Source organism: Pogoniulus pusillus, chromosome 1, assembly GCF_015220805.1.
Source record: "Pogoniulus pusillus isolate bPogPus1 chromosome 1, bPogPus1.pri, whole genome shotgun sequence".
NCBI lineage: Eukaryota > Metazoa > Chordata > Aves > Piciformes > Lybiidae > Pogoniulus > Pogoniulus pusillus.
In genome coordinates this window covers 16,357,616-16,384,413 of record NC_087264.1, presented here as the reverse complement: position 1 = coordinate 16,384,413, position 26,798 = coordinate 16,357,616, and the positions used below count along the sequence as shown (strand labels likewise).

At 42.5% G+C, this 26,798-nt stretch overlaps 1 protein-coding gene across 2 annotated transcripts in view; it reads right to left on the bottom strand.

Moving 5' to 3' along the window:
• The window catches only part of CLMN (calmin), an 84,021-nt gene extending 66,699 nt beyond the window's left edge, over positions 1 to 17,322 (bottom strand). Inside the window, exon 1 of one of the 2 annotated variants that reach the window (XM_064142289.1) lies at positions 17,125 to 17,322. In XM_064142289.1, the coding sequence (XP_063998359.1) occupies positions 17,125 to 17,206 (82 nt within the window). In that variant the 5' untranslated portion in view covers positions 17,207 to 17,322. The remainder of the gene's footprint in view (positions 1 to 17,124) is intronic. The other variant, XM_064142283.1, reaches the window with a different exon arrangement.
• Positions 17,323 to 26,798: the final 9,476 nt, after the last annotated feature.

The following is a 26,798-nucleotide window of genomic DNA, read 5'->3' as shown; positions in this document are numbered from 1 at the left end:
AGCAGCAAGCTCCTGAAGTGGCTGAAAACCACTTTTCATTCCACGTTCACTGGCATGGCACTGAATTAGGAGAGCATTTTCTATTAGGCTGGAGGAATCGCATAGCTCAGCAGACGAACAGGTAATGTATAGCCTTGGGGCAGGGTAGGGATACCCAGGAAAGTTTAGGAAAGCAGAATTTACCCTGGAGCTTTCTGAAGTCTGGAGAGGTCTAATAAACTGCTTCCAAGAACCAAGCACATGAAGGTAAACAACCTCACTTTGTCAGCTGCACCGTAAACACCCCCACATAGATCTGTAGCCCTTTTCCAGCACCCTTGTTATTAAGAACTCAGGCATCCCCAGTGAGTTACTTGTTGACACAGAAATACAGAAAAATACCCATGAATTTCTTTCCCAGCCTATTTTTGTTTAGAGTAGCTGCACTACTCCTCCTTATTGCCTCAAGGCAGTAAGGAAAGCCAAACTACACACAATTTAGCCTCACTGCTCTGGCAGGACAGGGCTCTGTGTTCAGACTTTCCAGCTAAACTGCTCCTCTGCCTGCCTCTCCCGGCACAGCCTCCAGGGATGGTAGCTGGGACTGAGACAAGCTCCACAGGTATGGATCCTGACACAAAGCACATGCTCGGCTCAGTGATCCAAACTTGGAGGTCAGAGTCCTCTTACTGCCCTCACTGCTTGCTCTGCATCTGCCTTCATTGCTGAAGGTTTTGGTTGACTTAAGACAGGCAGCTATAGACTCCTGCTGCCAATAGCCTGTCTCAAGTGCAACACTAGCAGAGGAAGAAAACATCCTTAATTCAGTTTACATTTAACTATAAGCAGCTGATGGAGAGCCGCCTTTGTTCTGCAGAGGAACTATCACAATAGCATCCAGAGTAATATAGTAAAAATTGGCATTCAGGAAAATGAATTTGGATTAATTTTTGAGTGTACTCATGTAGACACACTCTATGTTATTTCTTAGCTACACCATATCAGAGTGGCAGTGGCCAGGTTCATTGCTCCATGGCAGCGTAAATAAATGCTAAATCTGTCTTTTAATGGTATCAGGCAGGCAGCAGCTGTTGCTGCTGAATGCCCAGCAGATTGCTATTGCTCTCAGGACTCTCATAGGGAAGGTACCAAAAAGCCTAAAGATATCATGGTCTGGTAACAAGCATTTTATTTCATAAGAAAAAAAAAAAAAGAAAAAAAAGAAGGGAAAAGAAGTAAGTTGGATGCTGCAAAGAGGTGACAAAAAGACTTTCCTGTTCCCCTGCTCTGGGCACCAGGCTGTTGAATTTTTATGTGAGGGGAAAAATAAGACATTACAGGATCTGAAAGAGCACGTTAGAGAAATGGAAGGCAGGATGCAGAATTAAATGCATAATTCATAGCTTCTGAGAGCCTTGAGGCAAGACCTTTTCGGACTTGCTAATTGCTTTGCTGAGAAGTAGGCCAGAAGTCATAATAATGACTTCTACACCTAGGCAAATACATGCATAAAGCTGTTTTAACATCCACCTAGGGGCTTCCACATCATCTTCTTGCAAAGATGTGCTGCTGGCCCATCAAACAATGTGTCAGCTAAGGACAACAGGGATCGGGAAAATATAATTTCTGCATATTCAGGTTTTTGGACTGAAGGTAGACATATATTTATATAAACTGCTTGCAGCCATTCTGTAGCCCTTGGAGGACCCTCACTGTGTGCTCAGAGACTTAGCATGCAACTCTGTGCATGTGAGACCAGAAAAGATGAGTGGCTCCTCCACTGCACTAGCCAGATTTAGCCCACATTACCTCAATGTCAAAAAAATCAGCATGTGCAAGATCAGATCCCAGTTGCAGGAAAAGATATTAACATGACAAGTAGTGAAGATGAAGGCAGTTGTAACAGCTTACAGAGGTTTGCTCATGTGCATAATTTGGTGGATTTAAGTCCAGTACAAAGTGTCAAAATAACCATCTCCTCTTCTATGCCCTAGCAAGCACCCTTGGATTTTCCCATCCCAGGAGGCAAAATCATAGGCTTCTCTCTACCTGCATGCTTGAGTCTCTCCTATTCACATTGTCTCATTTCAGAAAAGAACACTGTTCTAGCCAATTCTCTGATAATATCCTGGCAGCTGCTGCCAGCACTGCTGATCCTACTTTTTTAGACCCCACCAGAGTTACTAGCCTCAAGGAGCTAAGAAAGACTTTGCTATTGCTGTTCCAAATTTGTTGCTGAATCCAGTTAGAATCATTCACTGAAAGAGATGGACTTTCCACTAAAGCATGGGGATCAGTTATCTTCCTGCTCCACCTACTCCAACCTCTCTGGAGCAATCTTCCTCTTGCACTCCTGCTGTAACTACCTTCCCCTGCAGCAGCTTAGAGAAGTCTAACCTCATGGCTGATACTCTGCATCCTTTTCATAATAAATCAGAAAATCTATTTTTAAGTCCTTTCTTGCCCTTTGGTGTTACTTACTGATGTATCAAAGTTAACTCAAAAATGCATTAATAAAGTGTGTATCAGTATCTTCCATAAAACAGTTTATCTCCAGGAGGTTAGAGTAGTAAAACTACTGAAAGTGCAAGAAAACAGAATCTGGCTCTTTACTGTACTGTGCTGTCACACTGTATTTGTTAGTTTACTCATGCAGATTATTTTTTCCTTCTAATATCCTCATTTACTTACATAAAGATGTTCCATCTATTTCTCAAAGTCAAGAATATGAACAAAACAGAAGGACTTCAGAGAGAGTAATAAAAAAGTAAGATGGTTAAAGATCCCTGGGTTTGATTTGTTTCATCTGGAAGCTCTCAATACCGGCATGTGAAATCCAGTAGTACAAATGAAGCTAGGATAGTGGAATCAATTTTCAGAACAAGTAAAATATCCTTTTTGTGGTATTTCAAATCACATGATAGTGAAGAGATAGAGTGCTTTGCAACACCTTCTATATAAAAATGTCTGTTAAAAAATCTCTACATAAAAATTGCAATTTATTTGTAAATATAAAAGCCCTCACAATGAAGGCAGAAAAAAATAATGAGCAGTTCAAATGCCATTGGAGAAGCACAGTGAAGCTAAGGATCCCCAGACTTAGACCATACTCAAAATGATAATGTCTAACTCAGAAGGTACCTAACCTCTAAGCTACTCTGTGATCAGCAGTACAACTCAAACCAAGTTGCAACCCATTAAATGGGTAACTCTCACCTATACCACTTTAAATCCATCTATATCATTTTAACTCTAGCAACATTACCATCCTTTACATACTCTCCAACATAGGTTTTGACATCTACAAGGAACACATGGAATTCAGTTTCCCCAAGACCAAGAGTTTACAGCACAAATGGAAAATTAAAGCCATTGCATGGAAAAAGGAAAGTGAGAAAACCAGAAAAAATATCACTTATCCTGTGAGTTCCACCTTTAAGAAATGTTGATAGCTCCCATATAGGAAGTAAAGTAAATAAGCATTAGCAGCAAGTATTTGATGCAGTTTTATTTTGTTCTGTGACCTACCCATTTGGTCCAAGACAGAAGTCATAAAAAGCAGAAGGGGTCCATTGCAATTGCAACACAAAGGGCAGTCTTTCACTTCATACAAAGAAGACTAGCACAGATGGTGAATCAACCCTTTTGCAGGAAAATCCATGTGCCTCCACACTAATGAGATACGAGGTAGAAGAATACAGTATTGTATACTGTTGTCACTATGTCAGAAGTGATTTGTTGTCCAAGCTTAGGTATCCAGATGGTACCAAAAATACTGCAAACTTTCTGTAAGCACAAAGCTTTTCACCATAATTAAAAATTGGTTTCAGAAAATATATTGGTTTCCCTGAGTATTTCTAGCTCGTGTTTAACTGCTGAGCATGCCCTGCAGTTTCCTTGCAGTGCTTTAACAAGCAGGATGTATATGCACCAGAAAACCTCATCAGGAAGAGCTGGAGAGCCATGGCACAGGAGAGGGCTGTTGTGCAGAACCATCACATTCCCGAAGCACAGCGAAGATGGAATGGGTAAGCCATGAGCTATGAGGCACTGCCCTGGTGGATACATGGCAAGGTCTTCAAGACCTTCTCTGGAAGTCATATCCACAGACCTGCAAGCAGGATGGCAGCAAAGCAAAACTAGCAAACTATGTAAGCCATATTCATAGGGTTAAAAATAACTCAAAATGGGAGCAGTGGCAGCTTCTGATTTAGACCAGGTTTAACCCCTGCCCCTCATGATGGGGTTTATCCATATTGATGCCAAAGCAATTGGACTTTGTAAATACCTCCTATTATTAACACCTTTTCTGAGTGGAGCCTCGAAAATCTTCATAAAAGCACACAGTGAAAGAATTGGTTTCTTTTCACTTCACCCTAGCAGACTCACACAGGTTTCACTGTATTTTTTTTCTCTTTTAAGTAAGTTGTACAGCCTCTCTTAAAAGACTTGCCTTTAAAGAAGCAGCCTAGAAAATACCAGGCTAAATTTTACATTTTTTTTTTTTTCCCCTATATTTCAAAGCCAGGGAAGGGCTTTTCTGGAAGATGGTAAAAACTTTTCTACTCAAGTATATTGAAAATCTGCTGCAGGGAAAAATAATAAAAAGGAAAGAAAGAAAAAATAAAAGAAAAAGGAATAAACTGCTAGGAGAGTATGTGGGTGGAAGGATTCAGTCTTTGACAGGTGTATGTCAGCACTCCTCCATATCTCTAAGGGATCTAATTATTTTCCTCTTTGCTTTGCTACAGGTTGGTATTGTTTACTAATAATATCCCTTATTTTCAGATTAGTTTGCTAGTCTGTTTCCCTAATGTCCAAAAATCTAACAGTCTAACAAAGCAAGGAAAGCTGATGTCCTTCTTCATCAATGCATTTATTTGCCCTTCTGTGCAAACTGACCTTGAAATGAAAAATCCTGTCATCAACTATGCAACAGACGATGTAGTCCAAAGACAGAATTGCAGACTGGTAACTAGGGAGCAGGCAGAGGAGGCAGCTGCTCAGCTGATGGATATAAATAGTAAAATCCTAGTCAACAGGATATTATTGTTCTTTGGGGTTCCCAAAGAAGCCTTTAGCAATGGATCAGCTCCCATGCATACACTGATTGCAAGTCATTGCCCGTGTGCAGTGGGGAGGCTCTAGCCAGGGAAGACTCAAGGCTATCTCAGGAGTTACCAGGTCTCATACCTTTTCAGACTCTAATGGGAAGAAAGATTGAGAAAGTGGGGGAAAGGGCTCAGCAAAGCACCAGTCATCTATTAATTCCTTTAAGTATTAATAGCTCATCTCTAAGAATCATGAGACTAAATAGCAATGCATTCCTCTGCTCACACCTTGAAGCCAAGCTTAGATGGAGATCACCACACAAATACCAAAGAACTTGAGAAACTGGGAAAAGAAAACAAAGAAGAAAAGGCTTCTTCCAGAAGCAGGTGAGAATGGCTTATTTATCAAGCTGTAACTCCACAAGTCACAACTAGCTTCAAGTAATGGCAGCTTACACTCTCAGGTAGTGTAAAACTTCCTTTATAAACTGCATTTCAAGGTGAAGCAATTAATTGCCTTATTCTCTGTGACCTGAAAACCAGAATCTGATTGCTGTCCTATTTCTCATGTTGTTGTTAGCCCTCTGACTTTCTTCTTTCGCAGGAATCATCCTTACAGTCATCCAAGGCAGACAACCAGCTCTAAGCAGGCATCTCCACATTCATGCAGATTAATGTCTTATCCATGCCCTAAGCAAGCTGTCCCTTGGTTTTCCTCTCTACTCTGATGACCTCTTTCAGACCCATGCACAAGGGAAACAGCATTTCAGGACAGTGGATACAGCACTGCTCTCTTAAAATAACATTTGGATGGTTCTGAGAACTGAAGAGTATGATTTGACAGCAAGTTCAGCCTGGGATAAAACATAATCTGATTAATTTATGCATGCAAACAGAAAGCTTTACTTTGCATATGTTCCTGGAGATGTTCATCATTAATTATCCACTTGCAGCTTCTAATAGCAAGTGTTCTTCCTTCCCTAGCTCCACTTCATCTCCTTTCTAGAAACACATACTCAAAGCAAGCAGAAGCCTGGAACAAACTCAGTGAACATTAAGCATAATAAGACGAAAAGAGAGCACGGCTGATTTGGATCTTGACAGGTAGTTCCAATGCACCTGGGATAAAAAAGGTTTTAACTGAAGATAATAAATAGTAACTCATAAAGATTATCAACAGGAGACTTCAAAAATACATCTTCACAAATGGGAAGAAATCAAAGAAAGCAGAAAGCAGGTTGATTTCATTCCACAAATATTTCACTCTTCTTGCATTAAAAAACCTCTAAGCCAATCAAAAATTAAGTCTGACTGCACTCAGCCTTCATACCAACTGATGTGCTCTAGGGAGATTATCAATGAGCATGAATAAACCCAGAAGGGAACTGGGACAAAAGATGGGTTTGAAGCTTCATGTGAATTATCAAGTAGTAAGTTTATGATAGAGAAGGCAGTGTATATGTGTTACAGTTCATGTGAACTGTTAAATGACACTGTGAGTTTTTGCTGTCAGATGGTGACGAGGAGAAAAAATGAGGTGTGAAGAGAAGAATTCAGTCACCTTGGAAAGAGAAGATCAAGGTTCAAGGCTTTCCATGTTCACACACAGAAAAGTATGTCATTAGGCTGTCTGAAATAAATCCTTTGGCTTTCAGGTACCTTTGATCTCAACCCTAACGTCTAGAGAGAAATACATCAAAACCGTGAGACACTCAAATACTAAGGAAATAGAAATAAACCTCTGCAAGAACCTATTAAGAACACGTTTCAATTCTGGTCAAGGAAAACACAAAGCAGTGGTAAAGATAGCTTAAGAACATCAATATTATCCAAGTACCAGAACTCAGGCTTGTACCATTTCTGTAAATCCACAGTTATGAAATGCTACTTCCACATGCAGAACAGCCCCATCCTTCTGTAAGGATCCAGCATGCAAGTGAATATACACGTAGCAGAACTGGCAAGCCAAAATGCTGTGGGTAGTCCATGCCCATCTTTTTGTCACACAAGCATCAGGTTAGCACATTTAGCTGTTTTCCACACGGATCCTGAGAAGTGGCCAGTGTTTAGGCTCCAATCCTGATCATTAGTGTGATAAATTAAATATGCAGAAACTTTGGCTCATAAAGCCTGAATGGCAGCAGCCCTACGTCAGTCACTCTTCATAAGCTCTGATTCATTAATGAGATGAGAATATGAGAGGTCAAGTGAAAATTTCTTTCATAATTAAGTGCCTGAATGACAAGGTTGTCTGCTGGATTGAGTGACGCAACATCTGATGCTGTAAGCATCTAGACCACGTCTGCAACTGGCTTTTGTCATTATTCTCAGCATAAAAGTGAAGGACTCAATATGCATGAAAAAAATAGGCATCCTGCACCAAAAACAAACAAAAAAAATGCCCTAGAGCAGACGGTGGAATAGGCAAAGAAACTATGTTTAAACCTTCCCCAAATTAAAGGAAGTAAAGGATTTGAAAGGTAACAAACACCTGGGTACCTTTCAGATGAAACAAAAGCTGGATATAACTGGCAGTGCTCATTAGTTGCTTTCCAGATTTCACCCACTACCTCAGCCACTCTCAGTGATGTCTGGGACTAAATAAGAAGCATGCACTGCCCTTCTCCTGCAGACACAGGCTACCATCTCCAGAGTCACAACCTCTTCCTGACTTCAGAGTAGTCACACTGGTGTGACCTCCAAGTTCTTAAGCTAAAATAGACTCATAATGAGTGATACTGTCAACTGCAGAATTACAGATGAAAGATGTTACCATATCCCTTAGCTATATTAGAAAACAAAACATGGTGCTTCCTCTTGATACACACAGTTTTTGCAGACAATTAAATCTCCTATCTTCTTTGATCCTTCTGATAAACATAATGTTTAAAAGTTTTGAAAGGCCAACACTGAACACATCAAGTAGACTGTCCACCTTCAAAAGAAGAAATGCAGCTTATGCAGCAAATCTTACTCTGTCTTCTTTCAGCCAAGGTCAATGATTGCATAAACTTGGTGAAAGAAGGCTGAAAACAAGTTCTTTTTAACCAACATTATATCTCTTAGAAACTTTTTTTCTTCATAATAAGCAGAAATGGAAGAATTCACACAAGAGTCCTCTATAATTTCAAATCAAAAAAGCCCAAACCAAACGAAACAAAACAACCAATACCACACCACAAACAGCAAACCAAAAAAAAAAAAAACCACAAAGCAACCCTGAAAGCAACAGGAACTACACACTGTTCAGTAGCATCAATCATCGAGACCAGGAGGTCCCCTTCCTGGCATGGAACCCGAGAACAAGAACAAGGACTAAATGCCTCCAACTTTCTCTGAACATGCTGGAATCACTGAGGATTTGTAGCAGAAACTGGCCAAGTGAGCACCTTGTCAAAAAAAGAAGTGTCAATGGGAATTTGGTCTCTGAAAGCTCATCTTCTTATTTGGGCAGGAGTTTTACAATTTGCCAATCTGAAGTATCATATGAAGGTGCTAGCCATAATCCCTCCTGCACTATCACAAGGCTTCCGAGCACCACACTCTTCCCCTTTTGCCCACTTTTGTTTGCCTGGTTACTCTCTCTGGGAAAACAGCCCAGACAGATTCATGTTTCTTTCCTTATATATACCTGAGACAACAAGTCTGAAGTAGACATTTCATACTATGTCATTTATAAATGCTGTATTACGTTATAACTGCAGTTTGTGTTTATCATGAAGATCAGTAAAAGCCAGAAAGCTTTAATCACATGTCCTAATGCAATCATATGAAGCATCAGTTTTTAACAGTTATCTCCACTGGCATTGCTTTCATTTGTCGGGGTGCCAGGACTCTCATGCCCTTCCCATTTTTCACTGTGCCAAGAGAAGTATAATCAGCTTGGTTGTGAACCACACTGGCTGCATATGCAAACCATCTACTGATCTGCATCAGGAGGTTCTTTGCAAAATGAAAACAAAATAGCCAAGTACTTCTGACCATCAGTGCACTACAGAAGGAAGCCTGTGCACACAAGTGGTCCCTGTGCTTTGGCAGTAATTCCGAGCTTCATCTGCAGCCCCTTGAAGTGGACAGCTCAGGCTGTGATACGGCTCTCACGACACGAGTAACACATAAACACCTGATCACCAAGGGGTTTATTGTACTGTTACTTGGACTTATTTAAGAAAAAATAGGGAAAACAGACTAGAAGAATAAAAATAAAGCTTACCAAAACCACCTAAGAGTCATGAACTAGCAAGATGAGTGCACATCAGAGACCTTCCACAGGTTTCAGAAATACTAACAAATGAAGAAATCCAAGGGACGGGTCGAAAACAGTAAGACCTGTCATGTTGCCATTGACAGTGATGGTAAGCTGGATGGGGAGGGGAAAAAATGCATGTGCAATTTACCTGAAGTTCATTTGCTCTTCTGTAAATACCTTCTTCCTGGTGTAACACACTAAATGCTTTCTTCTACGGGCCCTTTCTTAACCCACAAATAACCACTGCTGAGCCACAGCGAACAACACTCATTACAGAGAGTTTCAGACACTCTCACGGACAATCCCAGCTGCAAGACCTAAGTCTACATTTCCATGCAAGTCTGGCTGGCTAAAATGTGGAGCACCTGCCCTGCAGGTCTCAGTACAAGAACGAGAGCACCATGGCATTTGCCATGATGGTGGTTAATTACACACTCAAGAGTCATTTCACAACCAGGTAACTACAAGAGTCTCCAACCCAATCAAAGTACAAAAGAGAAAACTGAGAACTCCAGATGCCCAAAAAGCCACAAACCCACCATACAGATGAGCACAGAAATACTTACTGCCTTCAGATAAAATCTGGCCTTATGCTTAAAGTCCCTGTTCACACGGCAGCAATGGCAGAATAAGGGGGAATGGATTTAAATTGAAGGTCAGTAGGTCTAGATTGGATCTTAGGAAGAAATTCTTCACTATGAGGTTTGCAAGACTCTAGAATGGATTGTCCAGAGAGGCTGTAGATGCCTCCTCCCTGGAGATGTTCAAGACCAGGTTGGATGGGCCCTGGCCTTGAGTAACCTGGTCTAGTTTACAGGTGTCCCTGCCCTTGGCATAAGCTGAAGTGAGTGAGGCAGCACTGGAGCCAGCACTGGAGCCTGCACGACCTGTATGGTAGGGAGGGGTCTGACTGGTGTGTAAATCTTAACACGCCAATAAACAGCTGTGTCTCCTGGTAACAGACACTGAACAAGAGCAGAGGCTTCATTGCCCAGTTTGAGACACTACAAAATGCACTCATCCCCAGTCTTAATTCTGACAGAATACAGATCCGAAGGGATATATATTCATTAAAGACAATGGGGAATGAAGTATGTTTCTACTTGAAAATAATCATGTGGCACATATTTAATGAGCATTTATCCTGTAAACAGAATTATACTACAAAAAGAAAAAAACAAAACAAAAAAAGCCCATGAAAATCTCCACAATGGAGCAAATCAACAGCACTGGTTTAGAAATATCTCAGTTCTTACTACAAATAGTATAAGATAGTAACATAAGAAGCATAAAAAACAAGAGTAACTTGTTGATAAATCCACTGGGTCTGAATCACAGAGATATATCAAGAGTAATTTTCAGGATACTGCAGCATAAAATAAGGTTTTATGTATGTCTGAATTAGAGGAAAATAATTAACATAATCCCTCCAAGTATTACACTGCTTCCACATGTATGTGGAATGTCATTGTATTAAGTAATAGGCATAGATATGAGAGTTATCTTTTAAGTGTTTTTAATAAATCTTTTCAGATTCAGTAGGATTTCTGGCTTATACACAAATTCTCTCAGCTTACAGGTTACATGTCCACAGGTATTCACTATGTAGACACCTAGGCTGATTCTGTTATGAGCATCCTTAGACAATGCTGATATAAGCTTGTGTTCATGGCTATAAAGACTCAAACTACAGCTGCAACACAGCTCAGCTGCAACACAGCTCAGCTGCTTGTACAGAAATATGCAGCAATTATAATGAAGCAAAATTCATTCCACAATCCTCCACCTACAGTGCCTGTATTTAACTGGTTGAGGAGAGTCAAAAATAGAAGAGTATGTAGAATAAGACACTTATTTCTTAGAAGGTGCTGTGATGCCCTACGCCACTGGCACAGATGTGACTGCTTATCTGGTAATGTCTTCTCCTGAATACATAATTTTGAGAATATTTTTGAGTTCTACATGACAAAACAAATAAAATGCAGCTCTTCCCCTTTAGACATAAGCCCTTCATCATTCTGCAACAACAGAAAGTATAAACAGCATAGGACATAAACAAACTATGTTTAAAGGGATACTGACAACCCAGTATGTCCAAGGTTGCTTCTTCTAGTCCAATAGAAAGCTGTGTTTAAAATGGAAAATCACCCCTTTGTAATATTTTCAAAGTAAATGATAGATATACTTCAGGATGTAAGTGACATAATCTTTCAATTGTCTTTAGGAGAAAGAAAATGGTTTGAATTTCTGTCCAAGCTGAGTGGGCAAAAGAAAAAAAACAAGGAGAAGTTATGAGAAGTACATAGTACTTTTAAATAGGCACTACTTTTAGCACAGTGTTTTGAAGACTGCAATTTTTTAAACTAATGCCATTCAACTTCAAGCAAGTGATACATTCTGAGAAGTCACCAGCTCTCCTAACTCTGAAGCTGGACAGTGCTTGAACAGCTCACAAAGGAAAGATAGGGACTGGGATGTTGGCAAGTGACACTGGAACAATCCCATTCTTCAAGTCAGGTCCATGCTTGGATGCCAAACAGTCTCTCTCACAATGAAGTGTTAATATATGGGTGTAAGAGTTTGTTTGACTGTCATGCTACTGGGCATGATTTGAATTTGGAGTAATTTCATCCATGCAATGCAATGGGACAGAGAACCCAGACTCCTAATTTGTTAGAGAAACTAGGCACTGACCTGGTTAAAATTGCACACTGAAACACGCAGTCTGTATTTTGTCTTACCTCTCACTGCTCCTTTATTTCACTGCCAAAGTATATGCAGCAGGTAAGTCTTCCGTCTATTGCAAACAAGTACTGCCAAGTGTGAGAGTGTCCTTACAAAGACCATCCCCACCAAAACATACAGGTTTCCAGAACAATCTTTGGTTTCCTACACCTGGATCTGCATCTTTATTTTGGGGATTCACATTTCTAACTCTCAGGCCTATTTAATGTCACCCTTATATAAAATAGAATTGCTTTGTAGTTCTTCCAGGTTTTGTCTAAGATTCTCTAGGCAATTTAATCTTTCCAAATGTCACTCTAATCTGCAAAGAGCTCCACTGACATGAACATATCTACAGGCAGAAAGAAATCCTGGTGAATATGGTGACAAGCTATGGAAGAGTTAAAGTAATGAACAGTTATGGCACATCCTTCTGTCAGGACGAGTGGATACCTTAAAAACAGTTACCTTCTATTTATGAAATTCCCAGAGGTTTTGAAGGTGCGTCCAACTACAGCAAACAGGTTAAATGCTGCTTTATCTGGTAATTTCAAAACAGTATTACTCTTTCCATTTAAGTGCAAAAGTTGTAAGAATTAATGCTTCATACATAAATGGATGAATAAAAGATTGGCTATAGCACCTGTCTTTGGTTGTCCACTAGACATGCCACGGTTAACTTTAATATATAAGAGTTAAGCATCCATATTACCTCTTAAGGCATAGCTTTTGGGACTTGTTTCCTCAAAGAAAGCTGAAGTTCATATCAGACAACAACTATAATTAACTACTGTCCACAGCTTCTAAAATCTTGATCTTAAGGATCCAAACAACACAATAAGCAAAATCAGAGTGCTGGCAGTTTGTGGCTAAGTGATTCACCCACAGGTACAAAGTAGGACAAGGACAGCAAACCAATTAAGCTGGTATTGTTCAGTCTAATTTCTCCAGCCTGTCACTACTTTTTTTTTTCTCCCTTATTTCTGACAGCAACCCTCAATAGAGTACGCCTCAAACTCAGGAAAGTATTTAAACATACTGAAATCAAAGAACAAACCTCTGCATGTTTCTGTGGGTTGTACACTAAACTCTGCAGTAGAAAAAAGACAAGCAAATGGACTTTAGGCTCCTTCTCTAATCCTCTGATAGAATCAGTAGAGTTCTACCATCCCAGCCCACATAATCTATTCTAAATTCACAAAATGAGCACTCAACCCATAATTATTTTTAAGTGGTGGCAACAGCACTTGTTTGCCAGAGATGGGCAAAACGTCTGACCAAAGTATTCATCTTCTCATATTTCACTGCAAGGAACATACAGAAAGATAGGTACTACTAAATATATATATATTCAGGCTATTGCAAAGCACATGATCAACATATCATCTAAAAGATAATAATCTCTGTGGAGGATGTTGCCTCTTTCCAGTGACTGCAATTCACCACATAAGGGAGTACATTTTCCATGATCCTAAATCAAGCTTCCAGTAGCGAAGATTTTAAAATATTCTTGTGTTGTAACAAAATGTTCCCGCTGGTGTCGGAATGAAAGAAAGAAAGAGAAAAAAAAGCCTTCTCCTGGCAGGAAATTAATTATTGAGCTTTCCACTGCTTGATGATGTGCTCCTACAGTCTGCACAGGCTCTCCATTTTTCCCTTTCAGTATGTGGATAAATTTACTATGGAGAATATAGAAATAGAACAAAGAGCACGAGATCATCAGTTTGTTAAGTATATTTAGAAATCTAACAGACTTGGAATGACAAACTTGGTTTGTGCATCACCACACCTGGCACTTTTTTCCTCTTTACATTCCCCTTTCCTCTTCTCCATCAGCCTGTCACTTTTGCTTCTGTTTTCTGAAATTACCTCTGTCAAAAATGAAAGCAGTATGCCTGGCTTTTAGCATCACTTACCTGTGACAGACTTGAACCATCAGTTCCTTCACTGAAAACAACAAAATGTCAAGTCTCAGATCTTGATGGAAAGGGAAAATAAAAGCCCACCATCATATTGCTATGACTATATATCCAGAGGTAAATCCATTCTTCAAACCATCCTTTTTTCCCCTATGTCCAGCCTCTTTATTATGTTTCACTCCTTGCTGTCAGTTTCAGCCTCCCTCTCAAAGAGCTGAGAATCCCACGCATGCCATAGTTTCACCCATCAGTTACATGACAGAATATATACTTCCTGAAGCTACCTCAGCAACCAGCACATGCACCTAGAACAACTAAATTTGGTGGGATCATACCACTGCAAAGGCATTCCATGTGAGCAGACACTTTCCAGTACCGCGCATCCTGGATCCTTCCTGGCTGTGGAACTACCAAAATAGAGAGGGAAGATGCAACAGACTGAAACAGCATATGCTACCTTCAAATAGTATTTTACATCAGTAGTGCTCTATAGCTTAGAGAGGGCAATGAACAACTTTTCAAGAGAAATCAGTAATTTTGTTTTTTAAAATGGAGGCAGAAAAGGTATGGAAAACTGCTATAGTATATGGCTGTGTGATGCCTGCAGGAACTTTAACAGGTAGGTTGCTCAGGTGTTAGTGGTACCATTTCACATGGTTATCACCACCTAGGTTCATCTTCTGTGGCTCTTCCATCAGGTGCTGGGTAGGATGGCTCAGATACACCACAACAGTAATGCCTCCATTTGGCTGGCTCCGTGCACCAGCAAAAATCTCCACCTCTGCACAAAGTGTTTTCATGTGCTGTTCATTATCTGCAAATACTTAGCTGCTGCCTCTCAGCCTCTCCTTATAATATACTCCCTCACCATCCACGATCCTTCCTGTGGCACTGACCAGCAAGGCCCTGCAGGAGCTCTGCTGGTGCTGATGAAAACTCTGCATCATCCCCGGGTAGTTTTTCATCCTAGACTCATGACTTCCAAGCGCATCAAAACCATTATTGATTCTGCAACTGACAGACAATGATACTAGCTGTGATTCAGATCACACTGTTTTGAGAGGAGAGGAAGAATCTGAAGTACAAAGCAGGAGCAAGTTTAATTGCAACACACGAACACAGAGCATATGCTGCCATTTTACAAGAAATGACACTGAAGAGAAGCACCATGAATTGCCACTGAGCTGCTGAGTGACAAAAATCACACTGCCGAGTATCAGCCTCACCATCTGTAAAACATTTCTCATCTCTAGAAGATAATGTGAGAACTACACGTTACAAATCGTATGTACTGTAAGTGATAGATATTATAACTTCCTTTGGAGCAGTGCCTTGGAAGAAATACCTTTTCTCTCCTATAATCCTTCACAGCAGACACAAAACTTCTTGAAATTCAATTCAATAGTACAAGTAAGGTGACAGCTAATATACCTCTCAAAATTCCTCTTGTATGGTACAAGAGGGTAACAGGAGGGTTATTTTTCATGACCATTATGTTATTCAAAGGAATTTGCCCAGTAGGATGACATTCTCCTACAGGACTACAGGAATTTTAGAGGAGGCTGTGTGCATTTGTATAAATGCATTTTAAGGTCCAGAAAGGGGAATGAGTTTAACTCCTTCTTATACAAATGACTGAGAGGCAAAGCCAAAACCATAGTAGTCTTTTTAACCACAGTTTCATTTTCTGTTCTCTCTCCAAAAATGCCCATGAATTAAAGATTAAACCTGGCTTGGTGCAGCTTCAAGCAACAGGACATCAGAGGCAGGACATCCATGCTAACACACCGAATTGAAACAGACAGAGCTAGGATGGAAAAATATAGAAATTACTTTGTAATGAGGATGTCAGAATCCAAGGGGAGTTCAGCCTGGAATCGACAGACCTGTCTGTATCCAAAAATCTGAACTTCATAGATTATGGTGATAAAGGTCAAAATGCTGTGGAGTGACCCCATCAGCAGTTAACCACATTAATGCAACATTAGAGATGAAAGAATGGCTCATTTGGGTCTTTTCTCTGATAAATTTTCCATCTTCTATAATCAAGCCAAACCAATACTCACTTCCAGAAACTGCACTGCCTCTGCCAGTAGACAGTGCTTTAACATCATTATGCACAAACAGGAAGAGATAATGACCTATAATTCAAGTCTATTATTTTTATGGAACATGAAGATACATTGCAGTCAGATCTAAGCTGTTGATTAAGATTAGTACTAAATGAGCTGCTCCTCCATAAACCACTGCTGCTTCTCCTTCTTCCATCGATTGTTGCTGTCCTTGCCAATCACAGTTGGCTGGAGAGAGGAAAGCTTAACTTTGTAGGAACTGCTACACTGGGATCGAACTCATTTCAGACCAAGGTATTTGCATCCTCCCTGCCAGCACAGCCTGTAGCAGAACAGGATGGTATCTCACAAGTGATTTATCCAAAAGCTCTGTCATGTTTATTTAACAGTATCCTATGAGAAGGTGCATTCAATGGAGTACCCTGATAGCCCTCGGTTTCCCTCCAGGTTCCGCTGGTATAGACCTAGGGTCGTACTCAGGCTTCGGCAGAGTACCTCCGCATCTCCGGGCGGGATTGGCAGGGTGGGCTCTGCCCCTCAGCTTGTGGGGCGCCGTTGCTTCTCAGAAATCGAAAGGCAAGGCTCCCGTTACTCGCAGAGACAGGGTGCGCCCCGCACCGTGCGCTTTGCACCGCCCAGCCGGCGACGTCCCCCCGGGGGGCAGCGAGCTGAGTCGGAGCCTGCAGCCCCCTCCTCGACGCCCCCCAGGAAGATGCTGTGGGTGGCCCTACCCATCCAGTCGGGCCCTGGGGCTGTGCTGCCCCTCGCATCACCAACCCCGGCGCCCGCGGAGCCCTCGCGGAGTCTCCGCGCCCTGACCCTCCCTCCGGGGCCGGGCGCCGCTCGCCCAGCGCTGAGGCTCTCAACGGGATGGGCGGGCCCGGTGTCGCGATCGGCGTAAACTTTGGCCCCGCCGTCCTCCGCGTTTCGGCCTCGCAAGCCGTACAGCCCCCGGCTCGGGGCACCGAGGGAGTTCGTGCCGCGGCCCGGGGGGCGCGCTGGGGAGCCATCCGCAACTCCACGTCTGGGCACGGGCAGTGGCGGAGGAGAAAGGAGAGGCGCAGGGAGACGAAGGGGAGCGGGGCGGCCCGGTGGCGGAGGGAGGGGTTTCTCCGGGGGTGTTGGTTTACCTTGGAGGTTCTGCACTCGGATGTCGCTGATGTGCCCGATGAGCTCCTCGCGCTGGAACCAGTCCCACTCCTGCCCGGCCATGGGGACGCGGGGCCGGGGCAAGGGGGACGGTGGGAGACGGCGGCACCGCCACCGCCGCCGCCTTCACCGGCACCGACGGCGGGCGCGACGCGGAGAGGAGCGGGGGACGGCCCCTCTCCGTGCTGCGCCCCGCCCCGCGGCCCTCCCTTCCCTCCCACCCGCCTCTCTCCGCCCGCCCGCCCGGCCGAGGGTGGCGGACCGCTGGCGCGCAGCGGGGCGGAGCGGGCGAGGGGTCCGGTGGTGCTCCTCACCGCGGGCAATTTCTCGCCTGCCGCCCCCTTCCTGCTCTCACCGGCGGCAGAGAGGCTCCCACTGTGTCTCCCTGGAGAGCGGCGTGGGCGGCGGCGCGACCGCAGCACCAACCGCCCCCTGGGGCGCAGCCTGCCCTGGCCTCGTCGCTGCGGATACTCCCTGGCCCCGCCGGGAGCTGTTCCCTTACCGCCCATCGCCTCATCCCGCTCGGGAGCGGCGTGCTGGCACTCCAGATAAATACGGGTTTCTTGCTGAGGCGGCAGTGGGGTTGCAAACAATACCGAGCTCTTGCCTGCTTTCTCTTGCCGTGCCTGATGACAGAAGTATCACTCCCCAGAATAAATGTCACCCATCCACGGCAGAAATGGAAGATGGAAGTGTGAATGGCAGAGTTTTACCTCGTGGACATGAAATAAGTACCACTAGAAATTAAACGCACTAAAAGGCTGTTTGTGTAGTCACTTATCTGCTCTTCCTAGGCTGTTCAGGCTGTCAGATTTCCCGTGTGGTGAATTTTCAAATGAACATCTTCATTTACACTGTTTTTCATCAAAACCAGACAGCAATTGTTATCAGGGCTCTTCAGTATCACTAAGGTGGGTGCCCTACAAATTCGAAGCAGGATGAGTAGTTCCTTCACATACAAGGCATGTCATTATGATATACCACTGGTTGTACTTTCATGCCTGTTTTCAAACCATGATGAAGACTGTATAATGTAAACAGCAAATTCTGACACAATCCAGTCAGACTAGTACAGCACCATCAGTTAGACTGGCAAAACACACAGGTTGAAATCTACAAAGTTAAATATAAACAAACTGGGATCTAGAGATTGTGGTTCTTTGAAGTTAGGAGTGTTTGTGTGATCCCAGGTAAATGCTTACTCCATGCAACCAGTTGTTTCACCCAGCTCAGGAATGCAATGCTCTTCCCACAGCCCGCTCAGGTAATTTCTCTATTACAGTTCAGAGTGAGATGGTGAGAAGGCAGTCATCCATCGAGCATCTAATAGGTGAACTATTCTGTCACTGCTGTAACACGCACCAGTGAGCTATCCCAAAACCTGGTCTCCAAGAGTGATGGGCGGTCTTTAGCTGTTTACAGATGAAGGCTTGAAAGTTTTGCATGAATGTAAAGACAGGTGAATACCAGACCAAAGAGTTGATAAACCTGAATGCAAGGAGCAGAAGAAACAGCTTGTGAAAAGGAAAACACATCTGAGCTCAGCCAGATTCACACAAATTGGAATGCCTGGCTTTGACTTCATTTTCTCTTGGGAGAATCTGTTTTTTTTCCATGAGTTAACTGAGTGGGTTGAATGTATGAATAACATGTTTAGAGGTGGAGCTAGAAACTGAGCCAGTGTGGCTGTGGGAAAAACAGGTGAATGACTTCATACATTGGTAAAACATTGTCTGCAAGGGACAGATGGATGTCCCTACTCTGCACTGCTGCTCAAAGCAAACCTACTGCCAATGTCACACAGGGACAGCTGAGGCTTTGTCTCACCATGTGTGGGCACCCTGCAGGAGCTGGGGTTTCATTGAGCTCTCTAGAGAGCCTGTCCACTCCGCACTGTCTTGCTCGTGAGACCTCTGAGTGGCCACTTGCTGTGGTCAGTATGCCAGATGAAGCAAGGGAGTTTGTAAGCAGTGCAGATAGAAGAATGAGAAGCAGAGCAGCATGCAGCCTTCAGCAACAGAACCATAGAATCACAAAATCATTTAGGTTGGAAAAGACCTTAAAGATTATTGAGCCCAACTGTTAACCTATAACTGTCAAGTCCATTACTAAATCACCTCCTTTAGTGCAACATTATGTATTTTTTTAATACTTCCAGGGATAGTGACTTCCCTGGGCTACCCCTTCCAGTGTTTGATGCAATGAAGAAATTTACCCAATATCCAATCTAAACCTCCACTGGTGCAACCTTAGGCTGCTTCCTCTTGTCCTATCACTTGTTATCTTAAAGAAGAGACCAATACCCACACCTTTCAGGTAGTTATATGGAGTAAGGTCTCTCAGCCTCCTTTTCTCCAGGCTAAACAATGCAAGTTATCTTCATCCACTCCTCCTAAGATTTGTGTTTTGGACCCTTTGCCAGCTTAGTTGCCCTTCTTCGGACACACTCCAGCACTTTTGGATGCATGCCAGCATAGTATTCAAGGTGCAGCCTCACCAGTGCCAAGTCCAGGGGCACAACCACTTTCCTAGTCCTGCTGGTCACTCTATTTCTGATACAGAAAGTGGCCAGTGAAGTGCAGCAGAAGGAGCAAAGGTTAGAGGAAGCAATGAAGTAACTACTCACTGCCAACCCCACCTGATGTGTGATACTACACCTGTTGATTTATTGCTTTCTGCACACTTTTCTGGGGGTAATTACTGCCTGCACCTTGCTCCCTGCCCTGGCACAAGAACTACCAAGCTGCAGTGTCAGGGTGGATGAGAGTGTAGCCTTGATGCCTCTGACATTTCCAGGCCTGCCAGGTAGCTGCATTTAACCTGCACAGTCTGGGTCTCACAGTCAGGCTGGGCTAAGGTGTTGTAAGTTATTAATATTGTGGGCATGAGGACATTAAAACTGCTTAGGGAGAGAAGCATTAAACCTTTCATACCTGAGGAAGCATCTGCTCTGTGCAGCCCCATCTTCTGAAGGCAAAATGGCACTGGCTGGTGTGATCTGGCAGGCAGCACAGGCTAGGACTGCCTGCTCTTCCTGCACCAATGGGAGGCAAGAGCATCAACATCACAGCCTGCCCTTCTCCAGCCAATGAGTCAGGAAGGACCCTAACCCTGACCTGGGGTCCAGGCCCATCTGGCAGGTTTGGGGACTTCAGTTTCTAGCCCAGAGTTTCTAGTACCTCAATATAAACTGTACTGACCTCATCTTACATTAATATGCTGGGCCACGAGCTACTGTGAATGAAAACTGGTCTAGTTTTGCTTAGCCAGTGTGCAGCTCTGTCCAGGGAGACTGCAGCCTTGTTGCCTGTATTTGTCTGCCCAAGACTTTCAGATAGCTCTTCAGCACCTTCCCCAAACAAACTTGGCAGATAGCAGAAGCCCTCATAGGTAGAAACGCCTCTGCGATGGTTGTAAAAAACCTGCACTGTATGGCAGAACTAAGTGCTCCAAAGTAAAAAGCTACACCTCTAAAATGGTAAGGGCACTTTTAAAAGATGTGTGAGATCAAAGGGCCATCCTTTACAAACATTCTTGCTTATATTTTCACTTTCTTCCCTGCAACCATGAGATCTGTGCATCAGCTCTAGAAGAAAACACGAAATCTAATCTTCCCACATAATGCCAGACCTCCAAATGGTATGTTATTTGTGGGAAATTATGTGTGAAAACACTATATGCCTTCTATGAAATAACTGATTACATACAATGAGAAGTAAAGGTCTTCTAAAGGAAAAGTAATTTTGGATTTCATTATTAAAGTTCATTTGCCTTTTGATGTTTAAGGACAATACCGCAACTGAAAAAGAGGGATCCATTTAATTAAGTCCCTTGGCTCAGACTTGTTACTCAGGGCAACACTGTAAACACTTGGCAGAGACTCTGAACTATAATAACAGGTTTACTAGATTTTTCATATGAGAAGACATGAAGTCCAATAGGAAGTTCATGAGGAGCTTACAACAGTTCTACATCACCTTCATTTTTTTCCTTTTTGGTGTTTGCAGAATAAAGATTAAAAAAAAAAAAAGGAAACTTTTACTCTACCACTCTTTGCATATCTTAACCTGTGAGTGATTTAATGAGTTGAATTCTCAGTTTGAGAAGAAAATTTCTATTCTAAGATCACCTGGTAATAGCAACAAAACCCTCAAATCTTACAGCTAGGCTTTGTGTCTTTCCAAAGAAAAGGTGCCCCGTGGCTCCTGCTAAACTGGCAAGGGAAGGTGCTGACATAAAGGACTGTATTTATGGAATTAAGGAAGATATTTATGCCATTGTAGCTAAATTGGTTTGTCTTTATAAACAGAGTTCCTCTCATAAACAATCAATCCAGGAATTGATTGTTTTATGACTTTGTTTAAACCAGTTCCAGACCAATGATAACCAGAAAAAGACATTGTCTGTCTTGCAATAAGTATGTCCATGTGAAGAGATCATGTATATCCACCCCAAACCTCAGAGAAGCATAACTTCTTAAGCAGACATGCCTCAGTCATCTCTAGGTGCTCTGGTCAAAGAGCTGCCAAAATGTCTTCAGTCTGTTCCCTGAAAGACCTCCCCTTGCCCATGCTTCCAAAACATCCTCATTGAACGTGACAGGCCTGCAGTGGGCTGCTCTGACCACAACAAATAGTGTCCTGAAAATGTGATGGGAATTTGGGTCCTGCCCCCTAAACTACTGGCATAGCCCTTTAGTCTTTGCATACTTTTCTGTCTCCTTGAAAAGGGGCTACAGAGAAAGTGAAGACTGCCTTCAATGCTTAATCTGTTTTTCTGAAGTATTCCTAGTAGAGGACTGAAAAAGGATTTTTTCTTACTCTGTAACCAAATGAGGAAAAGTGAGGAGAGTTGAAGTCTGTAGCACAGGAAAGTAATCCAAATTCTCATTTAACTCTTATATTTTACAGGTACAGCACAACCTGACCTGAGTGATGACTCCATTTCAAGGCAATAATCAAACCACCATGCCACTCATCAACACTTGATTTGCCTTGTTTAGCCTGTATCTGGAACACCAAGGAGTGCCAGCCATGAGAAAAACTCATCAACTATGCCAGATGAAGAGCTAAGCAAAGATTTTGTTTCTATTACCCTGTCCGACAGCAGCCACCCCTTAGTCTGGCTTCTCTGCCCACACACATGTAAACAATGGGAGGGGTACCATGTGAAACAGAATTTCAAAGCAAAACACAGGAAAAGTTAAGAGGAAAAAAAAAAGACAGCCTAATTTAACCAAGTAAACAGGAGACAGTCAGGAAAAAATGCAAAGGGAATGAGATACTGCAATAAGAGGATTAAGCAACTGGAGGACGTGAGATCATGCATGAAAGAAAAAAAAAAGCCCTAAAAAGTGCTTTATGATTTTTTCTTGAAAAGCACTAACATATACACTAAAATGTGTGGTTCTGCTTCTGCAACAAAAGTTCAAGGGTTGTGATCAACCCTTGGAGGCCCGTGCCTAATGGTGTTCCCTAGGGGTCAGTCTTGCTCAACATCTTCATCAATAACCTGGATGAAGGAAGAGAGTGTAGTCATCAAGTTTGCTGATGATACAAAACTGGGAGAGATGGCTGACACACCAGAAGGCCTGGAGAAGATCTTCAACTAGACTTGGATAAGCTGGAGAGTTGGGCAGAGGTGGACTTGAAGATCTCAGAGGTCTATTCCAGCCTCAGTAATTCTGTGACTCTGTGAACTTCATGAAGTTCGACAAAGGCAAGCATAGAGTCCTGCACCTGGGGAGGAGTAACCCCATACGCCAGTATGAATTAGGGGTTGACCTGCTAGAAAGCAGTTCTGTGGAGAAAGCCTTGGGAATGCTGGTAGACAACAAATTCACCATGCACCAGAAATGTGCCCTTGTGATCAAAAAGGCCAAAAATATCCTGGGATGCATTAAGAAAAACGTGGCCAGCAGGTCAAGGGAGGTTTTCCTCCCCCTCTACTTTGTGCTGGTGAAACCACATTTGGAGTATTGTGTCCAGTTCTGGGTTCACCAGTTCAGGAAGGTCAGGGAACTACTGGAGAAAATCCAATGAATAGACACAAGAATAACTGGGGGACTGGAGCATCTCTCTTCTGAGGAGAGTGTGGGAGACCTGGGGATCTTCAGCATGGAAAAGAGAAGACTGAAGAGGGGCTCTTATAATGCATATAAATAGATGAAGACTGGAGGTCATGAGGATGGGTTGGGCTCTTCTCAGTGGAGAAGGGACAACAGGCATGAACTAGAACTACAGGACTAAAGGAAAACCAAGAATTATTTACTTTGAAGGTGATAGAGTACTGGAACAGGCTGCCCAGAGAGGTTGTGGAGTCTCCTCTGGAGACTTTGGAAACCCAGCTGGACATGTTTCCATGCAACCTGATCTAGGTGTACCTGCGTTAGCAGAGTGATTGATCTAGATGATCTCCAGACGTCTCTTCCAACCCCTACCATTCTACATTTCTATGAACTGACAATTCGATATAATCAATAAAACAAACACCAGCTTAGAAACAGGAGTACTGTGCCCTGCTAAACCTCATCTTGGTCCCATTCAGATGCTAACAGAAGAAGAGGTGTGATGATTGCTGACCCTGTGTATACTCAAACGCTGGGTGTTGACTAACCTCCCTTCTTCTACTCTTGTGTCTCCTTCTTCACTGATTTTCAGAAGTGCACCACGTAGGCATACTTAAGAGCCACACTCATTCATGTTTCCTGTTACCACATAATGACAGCAGGTAGACTATGGGGCTCTACAGAAGGCCTACATACACTGTAAATAATTTTTCCCACAGTCTTCAAAAATGCCAGGAATTACAATGGCTTCTGACTTGGATATGTTCAGATGAATTTGCTTGATACCAAGCTGAAGTTTACTCTTTCCAGTGAGCAATGGTGTTTTCAAGACCAGGTCTTTTGTGATGATAGTGTCACATCAGGGACAGCTTCCATATGCAAGAACTGTGCAGGTGAGGTCTTTGTGACTCTTCACAAGGGCAGCTCTTGTGGTGGTGTGAGTTATTCCCAGTCCCTCCTCTGTATTTTTTTCATTTGCTTTGGTGAGCATTGTGTATGCAAAGGTGTGATTTATTCTGAGCATGCATGGTTTATATGACAGAGGTAATGGAAAAGGTCCTTTCCTGGCCTGCAGGCTGGATTTCTTACTTTCAGTTTGGTTTTCTGCCATTCTTTCATGCAGTCTGAAGATTGGATGAAAAGAAGGGTAGTTATGTAAAACTCAGTTGAATATTATGTACTTGTAGAGCTGATTGGTTTCTGTTGCCACAGGCCTTTTGTTCAAAATCTCCCTATTTACTAGTGCAAAATCCTTCCTTGATTCAGAGAAAACACAGTAAAAATCCATCTAAGTTCTAGAAACTTGTTGATTATTTTTTTCCTTCCTATTTTTCCTCAGTTTCTGGTGGGTGCCATTTGTCTCATCCATGTGACAGTATTGTGTAATTCTTCTCTTTGAGCCTGACTTGCTCTCATTCATCTGTAACCAGCTAAATTCAGGACTTTCAGATTCCCTTCTGTATGCTCCAGCACACTATGAAGATTTGTTGCCCTAGTAGATAATGAACAAAGGTTGCAATGTGACACAGTAAAGGGATCAAAGTGGACCATTTTTCCAGGTAAAAGACCCACGGAGTAAAGCTTTCATCTTGAGAGTACCCGAGTGTCTCCTGGGAAGTTTCCAACTGTTCTGCAATCTGCTCCCATAGCTTGAGTTTCACTGCTTATTCTATCTCATCTCAATGCAAAGGTAGAGATGCCAGCCTGATGCAAGCAGCAGCTTAAAAAATGACTGAAGAAACAGAGGAGATTGTGCCATGTAGGGGCTTATTTCATGGAAGGAGAGAAGGACAACAGAGCAGTGACCTCATATGGTGGCTATTTCCTTAGATGATGATGCCTGATGGTAAGATCTTGTAGAGTTTTATAAGCTGGTGAAGTTGTGCAGAAAGAAGTAACCCAGCCACAGGTGAATGTTGCTCAAGGCAGACCAACTTGCTCTGCTGCACAGTGTTCAGGTGACCCAAGGTAGCCAAGTTACATTCTTGTACCTGAATTACCTTGATTAGAGAAATTTGGGGTCCCTTCACCTTATACCTAGCAGATACAAGGCAGGGCTTCTGCAATACTTCACTGAGAAAGACTGCTTCTGAACCTAACCACAAATTTAACACAGTGTAAATTATAAATCAGCTCTCTTCAACATCACCAAGAAGCGAATGCTTCCAGTTGAAAATGGAGATTGCATGGTCTGGTTTTCACCCCATGAATGCTAGGACTGGAAGCAGGGCAGCAGATAGTTATTACACTGTTTGAGCACTGTAGTTGCAGATGTTATAAAAGTAGTTGATAGCATTGCTGGATTTTATACATAGCTTTCCATCTGCAGATTTTAAATCTCTTGTATATTGCAATTTTCTGTAATTTCCTGTCTTAACCTGCCTGTAACAAAATCTAGAAGCCCTGAAATAATATTTTATATTGCAGAAAACAACCTGCATACTTTTACAGCAAAATGTTTGCGGAAGGATGAATTATATGTGATCTAAGCTGCCTACTTATTCATAATAACAGAATGAATTCATTTCTTAGAAGCGAGCAAGCAGGAAGGCTCCTTTTGAACTGCCTGACCTCTTTAACAGCACCAGAGATGTCAGAAATTCTCCAAATGCAACATTCAGCTAAATTGCCTGTTGATGCAGCTCTCTTCATTCATTCTTCATTCCCCTATTCATTTGTTTCTATTTGAAGAAGTGGTTTCAATTTTACATCCAATGTCAAGTCAGCTTGACTGCGGCAGAGATGCAGGAAGAGATTCTTTCCCTGGCCCTCCCAAACAACATTAGGTTTTCAAGTAGCAGAAATATATGAATGCTTCAAATGGAGGAGCAGTTACCTATAGCTGACAAATAAGCTGATAATATTTGGAGATAAAAAGTGGATGACTCCGATCCATAACCTGCCAGGCAGAGGCTTTTGCAGTATGAGATGCACTAATGGTTCCAAGCTCTTTCAGAGCAAGCAGTTTTAAACCTTACTTGGATTTCACTGAATATTTAATGTCACAGTTCTGCCAGAAGCCTCTGAAAACAGGGAGAATTAAAATCCAGCAGTGATTCCTCAGCAGAAAGGAGCTGATGATTTCAAAAATTCCTCATTGCCATGCTTCAAAGTGTGACCTTGGGGAGTGATACCAGTGTCAGACATGTCTTTGTCATTGATGTATATGGCAGTTCAGAAGTCATGGTTGGTGCTGCTTTACCTGACCACAGTTAATTGCAAGGACCTATCACAGTTTGTAAGCTTCTAACCAATAGGACATTAAAGACTAATCAATCACTTTAAAAGTCATGTTAGAAAACACACAGTGGAGCCTTTGATTAAGCAAATGTTGATGTCCCTGCTTTGCAAAGGCCAGCAGGGCCCTCGTTGTTGAGTTGGAGAGCAGCATCCCAGTAAGAATATGTTTCTAGTGAGGGGTGGCTGCCTGCTTCCTATCACACTGTATTTGGTGAAGAAGGACAAGAACAGATAAAAGTCAAGCTCACCTGCTTTTACACACCTTGTTACATTTTATGTACAAATTATTTTAAAAAAATATCTGTCCAGGAGCTCTTTCTTATGGTGATTAATGAAGTGTCATTGAAA